Raw genomic sequence first — 22,924 nt, 5'->3', positions numbered from 1 at the left:
GCGACCTCAAGTTCCCGTAGATGAAGATTTTCAACAATAAAATATAAAGAACGTTGATTGCATAAAAAATCATCCAGTCTTCACAAGTAAAGAATATAGGATAAAATTTGCCTAAGCATGCGAAACTAACTGTAGATCTCCAACTCATCCCCCCCCCCCCCCCCCCCCCCCCCCCCCCTTCTCTCTCCCAAAAAAAATAAAAATCTAGATGATCTTACAGTATCTCTTTTTATCGGTGATAATCTAACGGTACTTTTATCGCTCGATAAAGCCATGGGCATCTTAAATCACATTTGGATGGGAAATGTGGTACTCAAGTAAAAGGTGGTTGCTTCTGCTTCTATCCGAAAGATGGAAAAAGAATGAAAAGTGAAATCACAGTCCCTCTGTCATCTTCTCTATCTACTTAGTTACCAGAGATGCTATTACAATCGAGAAAAGAAAATGGAAGCTGGAGGGCAGATGGATTCGAAGCTTTCCATATAGAATCATAGATAGCTAATTCCCAGAGCAATAGCAGACAATTAAAACCAGGAAATAATTAGAACCTGCTCAGTTATTCTCCCACATCCACTCCTGAGAAGCCTGAAGGCCCTACATGAGAAGATGCAGACAATTGGAATTAGATTATCGCCCATGGAGAGAAATCTCAGCACATCAACACGTCAACAACAGACACCTGTTGGAAGCATGTAGGACCACGAACTGAACCAGCTATTTCCTGTAAATTGTAATTGTGTATAACCAGGGTCCTAAAAAGACAACGATTGCAAAAAGAACACAACAGATTTATATTGAACACAATATAGAAAGCTACTTGAATGTAGAATTAGTGTATCAAATCAAGAGTGCGCTTAATATACATTGCCGACCCATTTCCTAAAACAAATTATTCAAGTCTTGACTAAAAGTTGTACAAACTCTGTTCTCCAAATAGTGCAATACACCAGAACAATCTTCCTCAGTATAATATAACCTTTTTGCAAGGTCCAGCTCTAAATAAGGCATTATGATAGAAAGTAAGATCTTCCCGCAAAAATAAAATTTATCTGAACATTTTGGTGCCCTGTAACTCCAGAAGCCTGGCACTAGACCAAGTTATACAGTGAGCAAAAGAATATGTAATAATTTTGAATTGACAAGATTAAAGACACTGACCAATGATGACAAAGTGGGCTGCAGTAACTGCTGGTGGTTGTGGAGGATTGTGTGAAGCTGAGCTGGCCGCTCGACCCGTTGTGTTTGTCAAACTTGCTGGGCATATGGAACGTGAGGGTGGGAATGGGCTTGATGTTGCTGAGCTAATGGTTTTTGTTGATGCTGATGTTCTAACTGTCAAATCTTCAGGTTTCTCCTACTACAGGTCCATTTAAAAAGACATTACTCCCATAAATTGTGGACAAATCCCAACAATGAGGCAAATCTTATACAACTCAACTGGCTGTCACCAGTTACACTATAAGGCAAATCTTATACAGAGCACACCATCAGGAGAGGTGTGCTCTGCCAATTACATTTTACTGGAGCCACAGCCTGGGAAATTAAAGGAGCAGCAGATTGGATGAAGGCACATCAGCAACCAGTGTAGTCTACCAATGGTGCTGGCAACTATCTGTGGTACAATCCCCGCCGATTGAGACTGCAGCATCAAATGGCATTCTCAGCATATAATTGTTCAGCTCGACAAAACAATTAACCAACAGAACATTGTAAAAATAGATTTCAGCGAATAAATACAAATTATAAACTCTCAAAATTGATATAGAAATACATTCTGGCTTCAGATGCAGACAGATGTTTACAATTTGAATGACATGTCAAGGACCCAGATACACTAAGTGGGTCACATTTATAGAATACATCCTGTTACAAAAATGTCGGCAATAAGAATAAATGCTATGTTTCACATCCCTGATTCTCATCCAATTAATGAATTATTAGGGCAAACAAGTTATCATTTAAGCAGTACTTCGGTGAGATTATCAAATGGTAGCTCCAACTAAACCTCATGACATTTTAAGTTGTAGTTGTCAGCAACTGCAGATATTATTCCAGCATCCTATCCAAAGCATACCCTCTAAATCCTGAATACCTGCTGTTTAGTAGCCAGAAAACTCTGCTGTGATGTTAAACCTTGATTTGATGGTTGCATCAGCTGCAACTGTTGTTGCAGTTGGGAGAACGTTTGCTGGGACGACTGAAAGCCTGCGTCAAGAGTTTGTATCTGTTGTGACAGCATCTGAGCTAACTGAGAAGGCAGCTGCTGAAGAGGCTGAAGCAGTTGCTGTAACACAGCAGCAGGAGGCTGCTGTTGATTTGCACCGGTAGGGACAGAATAAGGTTGCAAGTTAGCATCCAAAGGGGTTGGGAGTACTGTAGCAGAGGTGGCAGTCTGGTGAACCTGAGGTTGGATGGCTGTCCACCCAAACCAAGTAACTGTTGAGATGGCAGTTCTCAACTGAAGGGTGTTTGAGCGGCAGAACGATGAAGTCGTGACTGACCAAGCTGCTGTAGTGATGCAAGGGGTGCCTGCATTTGTGAGTAGGATGCTGGAATCTGAGGGTGCGACTGAAGGGAAGGTGGCAAGTGCTGAGGTGACTGAATAGGCTTCTGGAGTGATGATATTTGCTGGCTAACAGGTGGAAGTTGCGGCATTGACTGGTTAAAACTCTGTAAAGAACCAGGGATGGAATCACCAACTTGTTTTGGAAGTACTAGGTACACCATGAAGAAATCAAACGTCATTCTCTCCGTATACGTGTTGCGATGTAACTGCCTGTCCCAAATGGGAACCATCAGCAGGGCCACCAATGCTACTCAGAGAATCAGCCTGAAATTTTTCCTATGAGGGCAGGTTTGGGGAGTGAGATGAGAATTTTTAGTTTTAGATGAAAGTTTAAAATCTTATTTTTTAATACCATTATTGTTTTGGGATTTGAGAAGTTTACACCATAAAAAATAATACAGAAAGAATTGCACTTGATGAATAAACTGTAAGAGAAGAGCATACAAAGAAACAACAGTGCGAACACAACGTGAAAAACACCATCAATAAACTATCCATGTAAAGAATCTATGTTGGGAATAAAAAGACAGAAGCTTCAGATTAACTGCAGAACAGACATAGAAAGCTAAATGCCACTCACACCAGTCTTAAGGTAACACTCACATCAGAGGTAAATTATGGAACATTGGTTTCTCAAGTTTAGGCATTCAGCTTATGTAAAGCTAGTGGGGAGAAAACCGCAAGAAAACTCAAATGCAGTAACAGACTGGCCAAGCACATAACTTCAGCTCTGACTGATAGACTGATTCCAATACTGGAAATATAGCTTATGCCTAAATGTAATGAGGCAGAAAATGATATCGTATTTTAACAAGTACAAAAGTTCTAAGAGACATACTGACCATAGCTTAACAAAGAGCTTTTGAGCATATATTTTTTTGGTAAGTAAGAAATTCTATAATGGGAACTAAGCTGCAATCTAACTACAAAGGGTGCATACATAGATGCACCTAGTTAGCAAGAGAAAAAGGATTCAAATTTTGGTGATTATATATAAGGTCTCTCGGAATAGGACAAAAATTCCTAAAAAATCCAAACCCCAAATTTTTTTTTCCCCAAAGCAACAATTTTTTTTAACCTTAAAATAAAAACTAAAAGCAAAAAGAAAATCCCTACATGGTGGCCCTCAAAGGCAAGGGTGGTCAAACCACCCCCGGAATCCATTTTGGGGGTAGTCCAACCACACCCAAGCCCACAGGGGTGGAAAAACCACCCCCAAAGGCCATCGTGGGTGGCAGCCACCTCCCAAACTTAAATATGTTTTTTACAAATTTTTAAAGTTTGATTTTAAATAAAAAATACATCTCATACCCCCAAGAATAGCTATTCCTCTAATTTTTTAGAACATTTTTTTATAACAGGTGTTATTCCTTGTAAAAAAGCCCAAACCAAACTATGGAATTGCTCCACACTAGGGGGCGCTTATTCCGCGAACCAAACCTAGCATAACACTAGTCACCTCCTCAAATTGTCTAAATGTTAGAACTTTCATGAGTAATCAGCATGAAGTGAAGCAATTTCACCTCATATATGTCTTTCTCAGAGGGGATCCAACGCTCCAGTCTTCTCACCCCCATCTTAGGCTAATCAAGTACAAAGTGGCATACAACAAGGAAAGAAATCCAACTCCTAATCATGTGCTGCGCTAATACATTCTACTTCCCATTGAATGGAGCCATGTGTACAGATGTCCGCCATTGAGGCACCCTTTACCCATGCAATAGCAAATCATTAATTGTTGATCTCTTTTTTTTTTTTTCTTGACTAGTCACTCAAAATCAGTAAACAATCTATCCCAGTATCACCTGAATTCAGAGAGGCAATACACCTAAAAGATCTATATGAATCTGCAGTCACCAATATGACATTAACAGTAAATATTTTCTATCAGAGTAATAGGAAGAATAAGGAATTCATGTGGAGGAGTGGAGGGTTAAAGTACCTAGCCCCCGGTAATTGAAAATGAGCATCTACACCAGGACCCCCAAATGCAGGACCACCCCTGAAAATGAGATCCAAAAAAAGGGTCAAAAACTGAATGTAGTGATTTCTGTCTGTGAGCAACACAGGGAGGATTTCTCAAAAAGTTACAGTTAAGCAGATCCTGAACTTTAAAACATTGAGGATGCCAGGTCCCTGATGCAAAATTCCACCAAATGAAATCTTCTCTCCCCCACCAGAAAAACCAAAAGAAAAAAGATCATAATGGTACAAAGTTGACTGAAGATAATGTTTTAGATTTCAAGACCTTGAATCTCCAGGCCTAGGCCCCTTAGGATCAGCAAATCGGACAGTTAATGGTTAATCACAACCCTAAGAAGCAGGATAAAAAATATAGTATATAAATAACTTTTAAAATGAAATCCATAAAATAATGTTGCTAGAATAAGGGAAAAGCACTAACTCTCATTGTATAGATTCCATTATCAGCATTTATAGCTGCCACTGCCATGTCTCTGTGAAAGTATTTAACAAAACCACATCCTTCAAAACATACCAATCAAGCATAAACGCCATCAGTTGGTTCTGCGTTAACACCACAAATAACGAAATACAAATATTTTTCCTAGAATGTCACTTAAATAAAAAGAGACAGCATTCTCGGCTGTGCTTTTAAGGAGGGACTGTAACATTTAATTTATGAAGTGCATGAAATAGATTACCCTTTTTTTGTGTACATGAAATAGACTACTGAAATCAACCATGTCACACTTTCTCACAAAAGTAAATTAACAGAAGTCAATCATGCCTGCAGTTTTTAATCTAATTCCAAAATTCTGTCAAAATAAATAAATAAAAAGCATCTGGCACATGCTTTAACAAGAGTTAACAATGATGCAAACGTCTATTTCATGTACATAAAAAATTAATAATAAGGGATATTATAGAAGCAAGCCAGAAAGCCTTCAGCAAATCTTACAGCTCCAATTATAATCTTGTTCCTATAAGATTATAATAGCAGAGTACACACCATGACTCTGCCTCATATCATCACGCATGAGGTAAACATCTTCTACTCTGCCATACTTGAAAAAAATCTGACAAGTTGAACACCAATCATTAGTTAGGTAACACAAGTAGCTCCCAATTAAACTTGCACTGTATGCGCTTAAGGAGAAGATTTAAACTACATATGGTGCTCATTATGGTAAAAAACTTTGTAAGGAAAATAAGCAGTTCTCTGGGCGTCAAACTGAGAAAAGATTAAGCACAGAAAGTACTAATCTTAGAGAAAGGACAGCTCAACTATTGGATCAACATACTTCTTCAACTTCCTTTTCTGTAGCATATTTGTTCAGCAAGCCAACAAACAATTTGTACTCGACCGAACCTACCATAATAGTAATTACTTCAAAAATGGGAAATTTTGATGGTTTTCAGACAAAAACATGCAACTACATAAAGAACAAGTTTCAGGACAAAATTTTCCCCAAGCATATCCAATGTATACTTTAGTCATATGGTAAGAATCGGAGGGAAAGGACCATGTACTGGAGGCATTCTGTGGGGGAAGGAGGGCTGCATCCTCAATACCACCCCACATAAAATACTGAAGTGCAAATTTTTCTTCCTACAAGAGAGACACCTATCTAGAGAGAGAAAAAGATACAAGAAAAATCATGAAAGTTAAGCTCATTACAATCTATAGAAGCTATCCAAATGAAAAGAGTGTTGAAAAGGTAAATTTTTTAGCTCCTCCAGCATCCATTTGCAATCCTCAAAATTTCTTTTTTTGATCAGTAAATAAGAGTTTTATTGATAATAGGCAAAAATCCTCAAAATTTCTATAACTACTTTTCCCTCCAAGTACGCCATGTGAGGTAGGTAGGAATCATCTTCCACGTTTCAGCAATTTATAGGCTGCCACGTAACCCTCTTTAAGAATCAAAAAGGTCCACTACTCCTCTAAATGATGATGGAAAAAGACAAGAAGATTTATGCACAACAACAGATATTGGCCACACAGAAGCCAGATATTTTACGTAGTCCAGAACCAAAAAACAGAACCAAAAAAAAAAAAAAAACAACAGAGAATGGGGTTTAACCCCATCCCATTGAGTAATATATTGTGTCTAAGATATCATTCAACACTCTTTGTTTTCTCCTTTCTTTCAATGGCAAACAGCAGTGATGCAAATAGGCAATGCAGGGGCCCCTGCCACAAAGCAGAGCAGATACCCATGTTTCTAAGACTATTACTGTAAAACCACAATGTGGCTAAGATTCATTATGCTTCTTCCGAAAACTCAAAAGTGTCAATGATTTGCAAATGAAAAGGGTTTCTGATCTTTTGACTCAAGTCTTCAAACTAATGATTAGTCATCTCAGAAACCTTGTTGATTTATCCACACAGTCCTAGAAGAAATCTAGAGGATATTAGTAGCATTAATAACAAGCACATAAAACAAGGTTTCAGTCTTCAAAGCCCCACAGATTTGCCAAGCCTTAGAACTCGCCCAAAATAATAAGTTCCTGGGAGATACAAACAGAAGCAACAAATGTAGGTAAGAGTAAATTTTCAGCCATCAACTCTGGTTATAACTTTGTTGCATCATGTATCCTCATATGCATCAAACCAATACTACATGTAATCAGCAAACAGACCATTTCAACACTGAGTTTGACATGCACCAGAGTGTAGGGATATCAAATTCCAATTTTCACACCAGCCTTAATAACAGAAATGTACTATTGGTGAAGACTGCCACTTGCTAGTAGTTTTACCCATAACAACTTCCATAAATCACCTTCCTTAACTCCACCATGCTAGCATCTAATCAAAACCTAGTGAATCAACAAAATTTTATGGCTGCAGTCAACATGTAAATAAGAGTTCTCACATCCATATTCTTTAGGTCAAATGGCAAAGTGTAAAGAGTACTCTAAAGGACAGCCCACATCCATTTACGCCAGAGTAATTGAAATGGCTGTCAGTGAGAGTGAAAATGGACCAAACAAGGCACCTCATAAATAATAATCTCGGGAGGGATAAGTCAATAAGCATCCAGAAAAATAGTGGCAACAAGGGCCTCAATTCACCAACCATTGAAAATAAACAATTGTGGAGCATAATATGCGCAGTATGTACCTGTAACATATGTTAACTGTGTAATCAACATGCTCAACAATACAATCACTTCATAAGCAACCTTATAAAAAAACATGCCAGAGGCAAACATCTTTAAAGGATTGCCACCTAAAGGGACAGCTTAAAATTAGCTATGTCGCCACTTGGGAGTTGGAATCTGAAACTTGGACAAAATCTGCATCCCTGGTTGTATCACTGGCCTACTTCTTGGTTAAGCCAATTATGCTCCTTCAACGCCTCTATCTTATTAAGTCTAGCAAACATATTCAATGAGCAATACATATACAGAATATTTCTACAGAAGAACCAAAAAGAAAAAAACTATTAATTATTCAAGGATTATCACAGCCAGATTGACTAATGCTCCACCACTATCCCACAATTAAAGTGCATTGCTATGCCATCAAGTGGGACATATAGCACCTATGCATCATCAAAATTCCTAACAGACGCAACAGATATCCACAACGCCAAAAATTCTAACAATGAGATTGCAGTGCTCAATATGCAAATCAACAATATAAAACTTTGCTTGAACAATATTAACATCAACCAAGACACTTTTTATAAGTAATGTAAATTTATTCAAAGCGCAAAGGGGCACAACCCAAGTACACGGAAGTATTGCTATGCCATCTAGTGGAACATACAACACCTCTGCATCATTAAAACTAGCGTCAGCAATTTTCAACACGACCAGGGAACCCAACACACGGATTGACTTTACTAACCCATTTATTTGACACATCATTTTTCAGGATACACCATTTTGTATAGCCCCACAATACCGTCATTGTGACCCTCAAAAAGTCTAAATGATCCATAAATAAATGTCTTGTACTTGTTTTGCCCATAAATATTAAGCAAATAATAAAAATACTTCAAGCATCTGTTATGATAACTGAGTGATTTAAAAAATTTTACAGTTACTGAAGATCCTCCAAAATCGAAACCCTAAAGATCAAAACTCTAAAAGCTCATAGAACCTTCATCTTGACATTTTGTCATTGACGGCTGCAAGGGGATTATTAAAGTTCACTCCAGTCTGTGCCACCTCCATTGATGAGGACTTCAAGAGCTAATATGCTCAGTTTCCTTTTCTTATATTAAATACTTAAGAGACTGAATGAGATATGTTATTGTTTATACATATGTTTATAAAACACTTGACAAATTTCAACTTTTTTTTCTTTTAAGATACAAACAAGGATGAACAAAATTACAAATTGAAAGAATAAGTTCAGTTGAATTTTTAATTATGCAATTATTATCATTATTTCTAACAGTTTTTTACTTGGGCAATTGGAACATCTGTATTTTATATTTAATTCCTGAGAATTTGAACATTCCAGATTTATAATCTATTCCTGATCTCATGGATATCATCAATGTGTCATGTGTACAAATGAGTGACCCAACACGAATCTGAATGGTGCTCAAACCTGGACGAGGCATTTAGTTATTAGAGCCAGGTTAGAGTTGACGCGTTGATGACCAGAATACAAATACCCAACACAAACCTGAATGACCCAACATGAGTTTCCAAATTTGAAACTCCTAATAGACCAAATAAATATCTACAGCACCAAGAATTCTAACAATGAGATTACAGTGCCTAATGTGCAAATCAAAACATAATTTTGCTTGAGCAATATACCATCAACCAAAACATTTTTTCTACAAGTAAGTTTTATTCAAAGCATAAAGGGATGCGATAAAAGCACTCCAGAACTATGCAATAAGAACTCCCAACTATAAAACTGAAGAAAAAGAAGACAATTCAATAAATTCTAGATTCCTATAGGTGTAGAAACTATTCTGTGGCTCTATCCATATATAAAGAGAGTTGAACATAAGGTCTCTTGATTCTATTCACATCTTCCTGCAATCTACAAAAGTTCAAACAATGCATTCCTGCCAAATATACCAAATCAAACACAAGGGGGCCATCTTCGAAGCATTGAAGTTGCTATGACTACTAACTACCTTTTTATGGGTAACTACTAATAGAACTTACTAACTGCTAATAGAACTACACCAACAAGCAATCAAGTCCACCTATCATATGATGACCCAGTAGATCTTGAATGTGCAAAATATGGATACCCATAAATCAATAGCCACCTTGCAGTGAATCAAAAGGTGATCAATGCTTTCTCCTTTGCACTTGCAATGCAATAATAGTCCATTATTACAAAACTCCTTGTCCTCAAGTTATCAACTACTATGATCTTCCATGACGTGCCAACCAAACAAAGAATGCTTCCATTGATGATGCCTTATTTCTCTAAATATTCTTCCAATAAATAGGGAGGGCATCCTGAGGGAAGAGTGCATGAGATAGAGACTTGATGAAAAAATCTGTCTTCTGGAAAGAATCCAGCACATATTATCAACTCCCTTTTTTGCGTGAAAGAGGACAAACAATCATGTGCAATCGATGCCTCTTTACAATAAGATCATTAGTGCTTTCGATCATGTGCTGCTCTAATAAAGGTAACATTCCATTGAGATCTATTATCAGAGACCTGCAAAAGTTCTACAATCGACGCCTTTTATAATTGAGAGATGCAACAACACATCGAGAAAGCCATCTTCAATGTCTGGTCCCACACCCTTATGTCATGATAGTTTCTGGTCTTAGACTCATCCCCCACCTGAAACCGAAGACAATGAGAGAAATCTCCTTGCCCTTTTCTCATATTTTTCCATGCCCCCACCCCCAATCACCCGCTTACGCTTGTTTGAACACCAACCTTACGACAGGCTACCATGCTTGACTTCAACCAGCAATCTCCACAATTCAGCTCTCCGTGGTTTAAGGCCATAACCACTTACCAAAAGAGATTTGTGGAACAATAAACTAATTTCTAATCCAAAGCTACCCAATGAAAGAGGAATACAAATCCTTGACCACTTGGTAAGGTGGTACTCAAATTCATCACCAAATCTTCTAGCAAGAAATCCAGGTAAAGTTACTCAAGACAACAAACAACACCAGTGGGTATGGGGAATAATGACAACAGGTAAGTCGGACTACTGGAAAGGGTACTTTATAATCCACACACCCCTGGATAAATAGTCTTCCATCCAATCAATTGACGTTCTATTTTTTCAATAACATCAATCAAAACATTGGCCTGCACAAACTGAAAATTTGCAAGCCTGAAAGCTACTTCCACGCATTGACGCATGAATATAAGCCCCACATTTGACAACAAAACCACAGAAAATCTATGCAATTACACGCAAGGATATCAAAAAGTTTTGGATGCACAAGATATAAGCCAATGGTGTCAGGCTATTAATTGAGGCCCGACTTACTGATCAGAAAAAATAACAAAAATAAATAAATAAATTTAAAAAATAAAAATAAAAAATTAATGAGGCCCACTGCGAACTCTGTCAACAACCGCAATACTCACAAATGAGTGCTTCAAGATACATAAACAGCCACGTACATGGAAGTAGAGAGATATCAACCCACAAAGAAACCAAAAGCTTCATGTTAACCCTCGGGTCTCAGTAGAACCCAAAATAGAAAGGCAACCATGCAACATTCCAAGAAAACTAAATGCCGCAAATCCTCAGCATCTAACGAATACAAATAACCTTGATGAAACCCAACAACCAAATCAAAATATTCACTTGACTATACTCTGGTATCACAATGCACAACCTCACAAGCATTACCACTCTGCAACAAATGGCCCATGAGTTTAACCGCTTAATTAACAGCGTGCCAAAGGAATGAACTATGAGTTCAACCACTCAATTACCGATATGGGCCACTGGTCAAAGCTGATCAATGCAAAAGGTTTTCCTGTAAATAAGTAGTAGAACCCACAGATTCTTAATATTATGAAGAGAAAAGCATCCAAACAATTATTTTTTATTCCACTTTTGAGCATAGGTTTGCATTTATGAGTACGAAATCAATGCAACCCCTTTCATTTTTTATATGGCGGTTGTGCTGGTTCAAGTTCTCAGGAGACGCATCGGAGAAGCGAGAGGGACCTCTAGAGTGATGGTTGGAGTGGGAGTGTTGAGTCTTGGTGGTGGCTATGTTTGTTACTGTTGTAGCGATCTCCTCGGTGCCTATCCAGCTTGAAGAATTTGGTGTAGAAACCCGAAACCTAGGATTTGGAAGAGCGTGGACGTTGACGAGTGAGCCTGAAGTCCAGCTCCGCGAGAAGCAAAGCGAGAAAGAGAGACTAGAGAGAGAGTTCCTGGGCGAGTGGGTGCAGTCGTGTTAGGCTTCTCACGCGAACTAACCGAGTTTTTTTCAGTTACGGGCCTACCATATCTTTCAGCAAAGGAAAATGATAGGGCCACCGCTGGTGGCTCCCGCTGGGGGCCACCGCTGGCCCTATTTTATTTTTTTTTTTAATTTTTTTTTTTCTTAATGATTAAGTAATTTTTTTATAATATTATTATAATTTTTTTATATTTTTTTAAAATGTTTAAAAGTATTAAAAAAAAAATTTTAAAAAAAAAATCAAAAAGACAAAACATTTTTTTTGCCTAACGGTGACTCCCAGCGGGAGCCACCAGCGGTGCCTGTAGCACCGTCCTTCAGCAAAATGGGGCAACGGGCTTTAGCTTCAGAAGCGTCATATATCATTATTAAGCATTCTTCCTTCTTTTGCTTGGTTTCAATTAAGGCCCGTTTGTATAAAGTGTTTATCTCATTTTATTTTATTTTATTTTATTTTATTCTATTATTATAATTTTTTTAAACTTTATATAAAATATAAAAATAATTCAATTTTTTCAAATCTAAAAATAATAATAATATTAAAAAATAATATTCTAACAATATTTTATTTAACTTTTTATTTTCATTTAAAACTATCTCATCCCATCTCACCATCCAATCCACACCTAAAACAATTTTCAAAATTTTTTACCCTAACTTAAAAAAATATATATATTGAAGAAATAATATTGTCCACTCTCTAATTAATCGGTATTTTGCACTTGTGTCAGTATTAGTTAATTTGAAGTGTAAACTATACAATATTTATTAATTGGATAATGAAAATTGTATTTTCATCAAAGTTATTAAATATTTTTTCACTGAAAATATAACTATAAGTTATTTGGAGAGTCAAACAGCTTATAAGTTATGAAGAATATAAATAAATATATATATAATTCTATTATCAAGTCGATGTGTATAGCACACTGGGTAAAATGCATGATGTAATTTGATTTAAAAAATAAATTTTTAAATTGTAATCTTACGAATCAAATCTTACCATTTAAATGTTGTGAATGGTGTACCCTATAAACCAACTTGAAAATAAAATAACTATGTACATATTATACAATGGGAGGCCACAATATTATGACGATGCTGTCGGGCCATTTTGTCTTTGTATGGGATGGCATTGTAAGGATTGCCTTGACAGAGCATCGTTGTCCAAAGGAGAACAATGCCAATGCCGAGAAGAGCTTAATCCAAAGAAAATGCCTTTGGCTTTGGACAATACACTTCATATTCTACAGGTTGTTGTGGCACCAGTGACCACAAAGTGCTTTAGACGATTGTAATTTTTGCTTTAATTGTTGGAACTCAGATCGATATTACCAATTTGTGTAACCAAAGTTTCTGGACAAAAAAATCTCAAGCGCCCATGCCCAAGGTACAATAAACAGATATGCAATGCAAAATAACATAGCACTCTTTATCACAATCTCAAGGACCAACCAGCATTCGACCACATTACAGTTTTCACAGGCAGACAATGCCTGAAATAATAAAAGAGTTAGTATCAAAGGGAAAAAAATATGAACTAGACTGATGGGGCATTGAGCCAAGACAATAGTATGACTAGAATAAATTCTATTGAAGAGGTTCATCTTTTGAATATCAAACTATCATGTGAACATCTCATCTATGATCTCCATGTAGCGAAAAGCATCAATGAAGGAATCACAAATAAGAGGAAACAAAAGAATACATGAGTAAATCTTCATGTATTTCTTCAATTTCCATGTGCCAACACAATTTATAAGAAGCAATGTAAGCACCATTATACATCACACATAATAAAGGATCCAAAAGTCTAGTCACCATCCAAAATAACGTTTCTATCATTGTATAAGCACCATAGCACAGTGTCAATAAACCTAAAACCAGCACAAATTCTGACAGATCACGGCTGTAATATTTCTAAAAGATAGTTTTAACACAAGAAAATGAAACTTGTTATATTGAGTATGATACATGTCTCAGAGTGCATCAAAACCCGAGATGCCCACCACTACCTTGTCCAAGATTAAATAGTCCTAAAAATCTTTAGTTTGAACTGCTCTGTTCTGTTCCATCAAGTTCAAAACCGGCAAGTAAAGGAGCAACTATCTTTCACTACAAACTGGTTGCAATAATTTGATGTTAAATGATACCAAATTAGGATAGAGCATTACTGTAATTGCAGCAATAAGTAAATTATAATTAAGTAAAAAAAGTTAGTACGAGTTGAATGTAACAGGACTTTTTAAGGGAACAAAAGGGTCATGTATAACCAGCAGCAATTAATTAAAAAGCCCATGTGTTCAAATGAGACAGACTTATAGTCCTAATGGGTGGGAAAAAAGCAAAACAGAATACATGTTGCCAACACCAAACAAAGAATCAAGATAATGCACATTGCAAAAGCTATGATAAGCATCCTTACAAAATTTTTGTCCAATATGGTCATGTAGTTGAATAAATCAGCTAGTTTGTCACCTAAAATGTATTTCACAGGAGAAGAAACAACCCTTAAGCCAAAATTTAAATATTCTTGTAACCCACTCTAGTTTATAGGCTATAGAGAGTTAAGGAACCTTTCCATTTTACTTGAAATACAAAGTATCCATTTGGTACAAAACATTGAGAATTTTGATCAGTTCCCTTGTCAACATAATCATTTTGGAAAAACAATGACCGAAACGCTCACACGTTTTAAAATAGAAAGTATCCCATTCCATTGCGGATGCACATTCCAAGTTTCCAAGTTTCAAGTTTTGTTTAGGACTGCACATTGATCTCTTATTTGTGTGTGTGCACGCGCATGTGCATGTATTGTGTGCTACTCAGTGCATATGTTTGTGGCAAAGATACACTTCAATATTTATTAAACCCCTTCTTCAAGAGAATGATTCAAAACCAAATAAAATATATCCAAGATGAGTTTTACCTTCCAGGGACAAAACGGAGACTCATAAAGTATAAACAATTGAGAAAATTGAATAGGACCAACTGAAGCCTCGCGAAGAATACTGTCAGCATCCCTTAACTTCCCAATTTTCATAAGGATGCAGGTTACTTGTATGCACTAAGCTAAACAGCTATGTCCAAACACTCGAGAGAAAAATGAATTAAGAGAGATTAGAACATTTTATTTCATAAACCATGAAAGAAACTGATTTTCCGAAGCTACCTCAATATTGGAAGTTGGACTTGGACTTTGGAACATCAAACAAAATGGAGCAAATATCTAAATAGTTTTTTATTAGGGGTTTCGATTTCCAATAGATACCATCCAGTATGCATGATGCATTGTCGTATAGAATAATGCAGGGCTTGGTTTAGTTGCACAAACCAAAATAACAACAGGATAGCATATGCATTAACACAGCAATTAGTCGATTAACAACAAAAACAACGTGGAATTCGGTCCATGAACTGAGATAGAGACTTGTCAGGTGGCGATAAAAGTGCAACATCAAAAAATTTCAAGTTCAATTCTGCCCCCAACAAAACCCATACTAAAACATACCATCAAAGACTCATCGAATCAGGCCATTTCCACACATTCAAAGCCTTTCCCATTGAGAAAGAAAGATAAGCGTCGACGCTTGCATACTGGACCTGCTTTTCGCTAAGCCAGTAATCATCCCAAGCACTCCTACCAATCCGCTCGGGCTTCTCCACGCCCTTGAAACCCAAAATACGGCTTGCCAACTCCTCCATCGAGAGACTCCTACTCCAGCCCTTCGTCGCGGTCACCACATCACGAACGTCAACGAGGTTCGAGAGTAATAGCCTGTGCTTGGAGCCGAGGAGCATGTCCTCGTCTCTGTGGTTGCAGACGCCAACGAAGGTGTTACCGGTGTCGGAAAGGAAACGGCGGAGGGCGCTGGGGATGCGGGGCGCGTGGAAGAGCTGAAAGACGAGGCAGCGGTGGCCAATGCAAAGCTGGAGAGTGGCGGCAGAGGCATAATAGGGGTTCCACTGGACGCCGAGACCGACGACGAGGCGGCGGCTGCGGATGTGGGTGAGGAAGCGGGAACGGACTTTGCGGAGCCATGCACGGACGACGGCGGGGGTGGAAGTGAGAATGACGTGGATACGGTAGCTGTGGAAGAAGTGTACAGTGAATGTTCGGAACCTCTGAGGATCTGAGCTGTGGTGGGTTTCGATGGTTATGCGGCCGTCGTTCATGGTCGGTGAGTCGGTCTCGGTAGGGTTTACGGTCTAGGTCTAGGATCCCTGCAAGGACTTTTCTCTGGTACGTGTATGCGTGGAGAAGATGGTACTGCAGGCGGTTATGGCTTTGTGCCGCGCCAATTGCAGGTCTGTATGTATGAGCGTTCGGGTTTTCAAAATCTTGGCTAAATTTTAGCAAATAAAAAATAATAATAATAGTGGCAGTGGTGAATATGTAAATTTTATATAATTATTTTATAATAAATAAATAAATATAAAATTTATGTAAAAAGAAAATTAATTTCTTAACAGTAAATTTTATTTTTTTAAAACGACTGTACAGTACTCATATACTTCACAATTATATGTAATATTACTCAAAAAATATAAGAGTAGGTGCATGTAATTCCAAATTTATATATAAGATTTATTTTGTGATTTAAAAAAAAAAAAAAACAGATTTTAAATCTTAAATTTTATAATTTTCAGATACATAATTTTTGTTTATAAATTTTTCTTAAAAATAGATAACATTTTTCAGTTGAAAAATTTTATATATAACTAACGAGAGTTAAAAAAATAAAAAGATAATTTAATGATAATAAAGTTATTACATTTTAGGCTATAGAATAAAAGAGAACAATTATAATCACAAATAAATTATACAAAAATAATTTTACAAACTGAAATAGTTTCATGTGATTCGTCATATTGTAAAGTTATTTTTATTATAAAGTAAATCTATCGAATTACAAGAATACACGTTAATTTATGGAATTAATTTTGTGTAATTTATTTATGACTATAACAGTCATTATAATAAAAATAATTTTATAATTTAACATATTACATTAATAAAATAAACTAATCGATGACATAAACGAGATAAACAAAAATAAATTAACAAAAATTCTATATGTAGTCACTTTTACGTATTTTTTACGTACTCTACTGATGTGATTGACTGCGTCACTTTTTTTTAATATAAAATAATTATCTTAATCAATCGTATTAGTAGAGTATGCAATGAGTATATAAAAATGATTGTAATATATAATATTAGTCATTACTAGTGGGGGAAGGTGGGTTTGTAGATTAATTGTGTCAAAGATGGTGTCAAATTAACATCATATTAATATACTTCAATTGATCAATATGTAATATATGATATTAATTATTTTATATTAAAAAGTGGTCGAGACAATCATATTAGTAAAGTACGTGAAGAGTATATAAAAATAACTGTATATAAAATTTTTGTAAATCAATGAGTGGAGTGTGAGTTGAATTAACACGACGTTTGTACATAAGATTTATATATTTTAATTGAATACGTAAGTCGCTGTATTCAGAAGAGGAGGATCGACAGTAGTAACGTGGCTGCATGGACATTATTTCAAAAGCCTTAAGACTGTTGAAGATTAATTTAGCTAAATTTGTTAGGACTAAAAATAAATTTATCTTCATCATCAATCAAATGAGGTTAGTTACCATCGTGGCTGCATGGACAAACGTGTTGCGTCATTGTTGCAAATACCAGTACTACTTGTATGTGGAAGGTTGGCGATTCTTGGATGTCGAAATGTTTGATTACGGTGGACGATTTACGATCGGTGCATGAAGTAAGGTTTGACAGAAGGAAGTTCGTCCAACTTTCTATTTTCTAGTTCAAGCATTCAAAAAAGAAAAAGAAATGTTACTCATCATCTTCTTATTACATATTAATATATAATTTGTTATCTTTATTCTTTTATTTAAATATATATATATATATTTTATACATTTAGAGGAATGAGATTTCGAACTCCTTACCTGTATTTTAGAAATTGGGAATTATGCCAATTAAGTCACGCTTTTGAATAAATACACATATATTGATGTAAGTTAAAAATTACAAATTACATATGTTAGTGAGGTATATAAAAGAAAAAAAGTAGAAATTTTCTTTAAAAATAAAAGCGACAATATTTATTGAGATATTTTGAGGTCACGTAGCATTTGAATGATCTCGAATTATTGGCTAAATTTAATGTTTTAAAACGAGAGAGATATTCCTTGCATTAACGAGCAATAAATACTATAGCCTTCAAAACGTTACCATCTTTTATCTTCTTCTTTTCCCCAAGCAAGCAAATATATAATTTAGATAAGAAAAATGAGATACGTGAAGAAGAGATGTGGTTCTTCAACAAACATATCGTTATAACAACTACAGCGCAAAAGTTTTAAAAATTAAAAAGCTTTAGGATAAAAAACTTGGTCCCACCTATAACTTGCAAAGGGGGCGTTTGTCTTAGATGATGGTTTTTTTACACTTCACACACTTGCAGGAACTATGAAACCACTGTTAGAGGTGATGGACGTTAAAGGTGCATTGCAATTTGTTGTCTTTATATATTTCTTAAATAGACTCGTATTTCTTTCTTCAAGATCATCAATTAGGAAAATCGAAAACATAATAAGAAGACCAGATCAAATGGGTTGAACTATAGCAGGCCAAGTTTCTTCACGCATGTTTGTGATGGCGCGTGGAGACTATGCGCCGATTATTATTAGATGGGGTAGAGCAGATCTGATAGATCTTGAGGTGTATAATCTAATAGTGTGGCGTGTGTAGCCGACAAATGGATTATGGCATAGCAGCGCGTGACGGCCACATGTAGAACAAGTCGCGTGTAAGTGTCATGTGTCGAAATTTTCACCGTAATTTCGTTTCATCTCGATAGATCGACAACTAGAGAGTTGCGTGGTAAGACACGTGTCGATAACCAATCATTGAAGTGTCGATAACCAATTGTTTGTTTTCACAGATGAGATAAGATAAAATCTTTTAAGATATGTTGAGATGAGATGAGATTAGATGAAATATGTGTTTGTTTTTAGAGATGAGATGAGATAAAAAATTTTAAGATATGTTGAGATGAGATGAGATTAGATGAAATATGTGTTTGTTTTTAGAGATGAGATGAGATAAAAAATTTTGAGATATGTTGAGATGAGATGAGATAAGATAAAATATGTGTTTGTTTTTAGAGATGAGATGAGATTAGTTTGACTTTTGTTATAGTTAGTAATATGATGGGACCCACAAGTAATTGTAGTACTTTTTATAATATTTTATTTATTTACCAATCCTGTAATTTTTATTTTTATTTTTCTACTTCTTTTTTTATTTATTTTTTGCTGCTTCCTTTGTTTATTTATTTACCAATTATGCTTTTTTTTTTGCTGCTTCCTTTTTTATTAACCATTTGGTCAAAATTTTTGTTTTTTTTTGTTTTTTTTTTTCTGCTTATTTTGTTTATTTATTTACCAATGGTGAATTTTTTTTTCTGCTTCCTTTTTTTTTTGGCTACTTCCTTTATTTATTTATTTACCAATGGTGTAATTTTTTTTAGATGAAAACTTGATATATTTTTTTTTTAGATGAAAACTTGATAAGAAACTTGAGATCTTTTGAGATGAACACCTGAGAAAAAATTTGAGATCTTTTAAGATGAAAACTGATAGATTAAAATGTGTGTTTGTTTTTGTAAAACTTCTAACAATACGAAAACTTTGAGAAGTTTTTAAAATTTTAGTTTTTAGTCACGAAAACAAACAAGACCTAAAAAACACTAATATAAAAATGTATATAAAGGTTAGTATTAGAAAAGAAACTGAGCGGAGGAATCTAGTGAAAACGCTACAAAGAATAGTAGGTTATCTAAAATGAATGAAGAGTTTCTTTTTCTAGAAAAGAAACGGTGAAACTCAAAACGTCACTATCTACAAGATCACTGTCAACCTCGTGTGGTCATGATTCATAGTAAATTAATGACTCATTGTAAAGCCATGACGCGAGGCTAGCACAAATCCAATGAGTTCAGAAACTGAATAACAAAATTCAATTTTAAATGATAAACAACAAAGGGAGAGAATACCAGGAAGTGGGTACGCACAGAGTGGCGCAAGGCCATTCAAGAAGGAATGATTCCAAAAACAGTTTTGTACGGTAAAAAATTATATATTATTTTAAAAAAACACGATTCTTATAACTATAAATACTAATGTTATTTATCATTTTAATTTTTATCATCATTTTATTATTTTATAATATAGTATTAAATGATTAGAAAATATTAATTATATTTTAATTATAAATTTATCATTTAATATCACATCATGAAATAATAATACGATACTACAAACATCCAAAACGAGACGACCTTCTTGTCTTGGTCATGAGCCATGATCTAGTGAAGAAGTAATCAAGGCTGAGAAGATAATTTTCATACAACTTTCTGATTACGAAACAGAGTAATCTCGGCATTGTTTCCACACCCCACCACGAAACAAACAAATGAAATAAATATTTTCAACTACAAGTATCCAAAACAAGACAATATTTTCGTCCTGGTCATGAGCCATGAATAGTCGACACGCGCCCCTACCACGAAGTTCCCCTCTTGCCAATCAACTGGAACAACGCGGAACTGTGCCTAAAATATCAGAGCGTGGCCCTCACGCGCGACTTGTTTCCGCACATGGCCTTCATGTGCTGCCGCACTCCAATAACTCTGCCGACTACACATGTCGTACCAGCAGACTTCCCACCCTCTGATCATTCAGATCGGTATGACCCCACCTCCATTCCACCAGCACATGGTCCTTACGTGTCACTCCAAAGGCACATGTTGACTATTCCGCCATTGCATATCTGTCATTCTGATTCCAGTCTACTAGGATTATTGTTTTTCCTAACCGATAATCTTGTGAAATGAAAGAAACTAGGAACCTCATCAACAAATACCTTAAGACTTTTAAGTATAATGCATCCGCTTATACCGCCTCTAACAATGGCTTACCTTCAAAACATCTTTTAAAATTGTACCCTCTTTGTATGGGTTTGGATAGAGACCAAGAAATTAGTCTTAAAATCTATTTTTTTCTTTTTTTCCATCTCTTTTGCATTGTGGTTATTGTTTTAGGATGTTTTGTTAGAAAAGCTCACCCTCTCTAATTTGTATATTCTTTTATTTTAATGCAATTTGCTTGTTTTGATAATTAAAAAAAAAAAAAAACACCTCGGCATTGATTATGCTTGCTTGGAAAAATATTTGTGTGGTGACCGCATGCATGGCTCCATGTTTATGTCCAAATGACAGGCTAAACTTGATCATTACTCTTTTTAACATATATGTAAAAGAAAGGTATGGTATAAGAGTAATTTTATAAAATAAGATGATATGATAAGACATAAAACAATATACCAATAGTATAATACAATAAGCATACCATAGCCTATGATTCTAATACCAATAATCTATCTCGGGTAATCTCTTTGTAATATATAATATATTAATAATAGGCAATATAACCAGCCATATGCATGATATCAATATATATAAGCGGTATAACCGACCATATACATAAATAAATATAAAAGATAAAAAACATATACGATAAAATTGACTTCATTAAAAATATAATATTCACAAGGAAATTAATTCTCAAAACAATTGGAAGCAAAAGTTATGAAGAAAGTTTAACACAAGAGAGAGAGTATTTCGAAAGTGAGGATTGTGATATCCTGCTTTTACGTGTATTTTTATCGAAATGAGTTTTTAAATTAATTAAAATATTAGTTTTTTTATTTTAAATTTATCAAATTTTAATTGGATTTATTTAGTTGTGAAATTTATTTTGATGTGATTTCTTAATATTAATTATTACTTTGTGTTTAAATTGTTGTTTAATTTAATTTAGTTTATTTTTTCATTTAAAATTTTGTTGTTAGTTTTTACTAGTTAATTATTATATTTTAATAAGGTTCTGTGTTTAAATTATTTTATTCAATTTATAGTTTTTTAAATTATTTTCATTGGATCAGTTTCCTGACCCAAGATGTGAGGATTATATTTCTTTCTTTTCTCTCATCTTTTCTTTTTTTCTTTTTCTTTTCTTATTCATTTTCTTTTCTTTTTTCTTTCTTTTTCTATCATTTCTTCTTCTGGTTTCTCTCTCCTCTCCCGCGTGTCACACCCTTCTCTTCTCGTCAGAATTTTCATCCCTCCACTGCACCACCGCCGTCCCCCTGTGCCTTGCACTGCCCCCACCACCCTCTTCCCCTCTGGTTGGTGAACCTTCCCACCAAAACTTAGCCCTATCTGAGCCGCTGTTAAGCCGCACGCACCACCCTAAGCCTCGTCGTTCTTAAGCTCTAGCGCCGTCGTCGTTCCACCTCCAGCCACCACTTCTTCACTACTTCATCATCAACCTCTTGCCGACCTAAACCACTCATTTCCAGCTCCGATCCGTCGCCGGAGCAGACCCCACGAACTCAACTCATTTTTGGAATTTTTTCATTTCCACCACCGTTTTCGCTGCCACCCACGGCCAACCCTCACTTCCACTAGTTTCATAAATACCTCTAAGTTATTCCTTATCAATCACAAGCCTTGGTTCGTCCCCATTCAAAAGTGGGTATTTTACAACCCACGGGCACAGTGTTTTTACACTGTTACATTTCTTTTCCTCTACCTCTTGCAACTCGTTGATTATTCAAAAATTATTTTATAGCACTGTAAGTATTTTTCAAATTTCCTTTTAGATTTAAATATATTTTTGTTTTAACAATAAATTGTGACTGGTTGGTTATGTTGGACTAAGTCCGATGAATCGAGGGTCAGATGGATTGGAGGACGAATTTATTTGTATGTTAGTGGATGTTGATAATTGTTGGATATATTTATGTCTTGTCATTTGCGTTGCATAGTGCATGCATGTACATGCGTTGAAAAAAGGAAAACTGGATTTTTGTGTAATTGCATGCATGTTCATAGGTTGGAACTTAAAAACTGGGTTTTCA

General features: G+C 35.6%; 1 protein-coding gene and 1 pseudogene across 1 annotated transcript; both read right to left on the bottom strand.

The window, feature by feature from the left end:
* Positions 1-767: 767 nt before the first annotated feature.
* LOC122296764 lies at positions 768-11,907 on the bottom strand (annotated as a pseudogene).
* A 3,390-nt stretch (positions 11,908-15,297) lies between these two features.
* LOC122302578 lies at positions 15,298-16,232 on the bottom strand. The gene has a single exon (XM_043113898.1). The coding sequence runs from the start codon at positions 16,087-16,089 to the stop codon at positions 15,427-15,429; it is 663 nt and encodes a 220-aa protein (XP_042969832.1). The 5' UTR covers positions 16,090-16,232; the 3' UTR covers positions 15,298-15,426.
* Between the last annotated feature and the right edge of the window lie 6,692 nt (positions 16,233-22,924).

The sequence above is a fragment of the Carya illinoinensis genome, chromosome 1 (genome assembly GCF_018687715.1).
Source record: "Carya illinoinensis cultivar Pawnee chromosome 1, C.illinoinensisPawnee_v1, whole genome shotgun sequence".
Lineage (NCBI taxonomy): Eukaryota > Viridiplantae > Streptophyta > Magnoliopsida > Fagales > Juglandaceae > Carya > Carya illinoinensis.
Note: the sequence above shows the minus strand (reverse complement) of the source record. Positions and strands in the feature narration are given on the sequence as shown.

What these genes read in the sequence shown, in the direction of transcription:
- LOC122302578 (XM_043113898.1), bottom strand. Translation starts at nt 16,089, where the DNA reads ATGAACGACGGCCGCATAACCATCGAAACCCACCACAGCTCAGATCCT.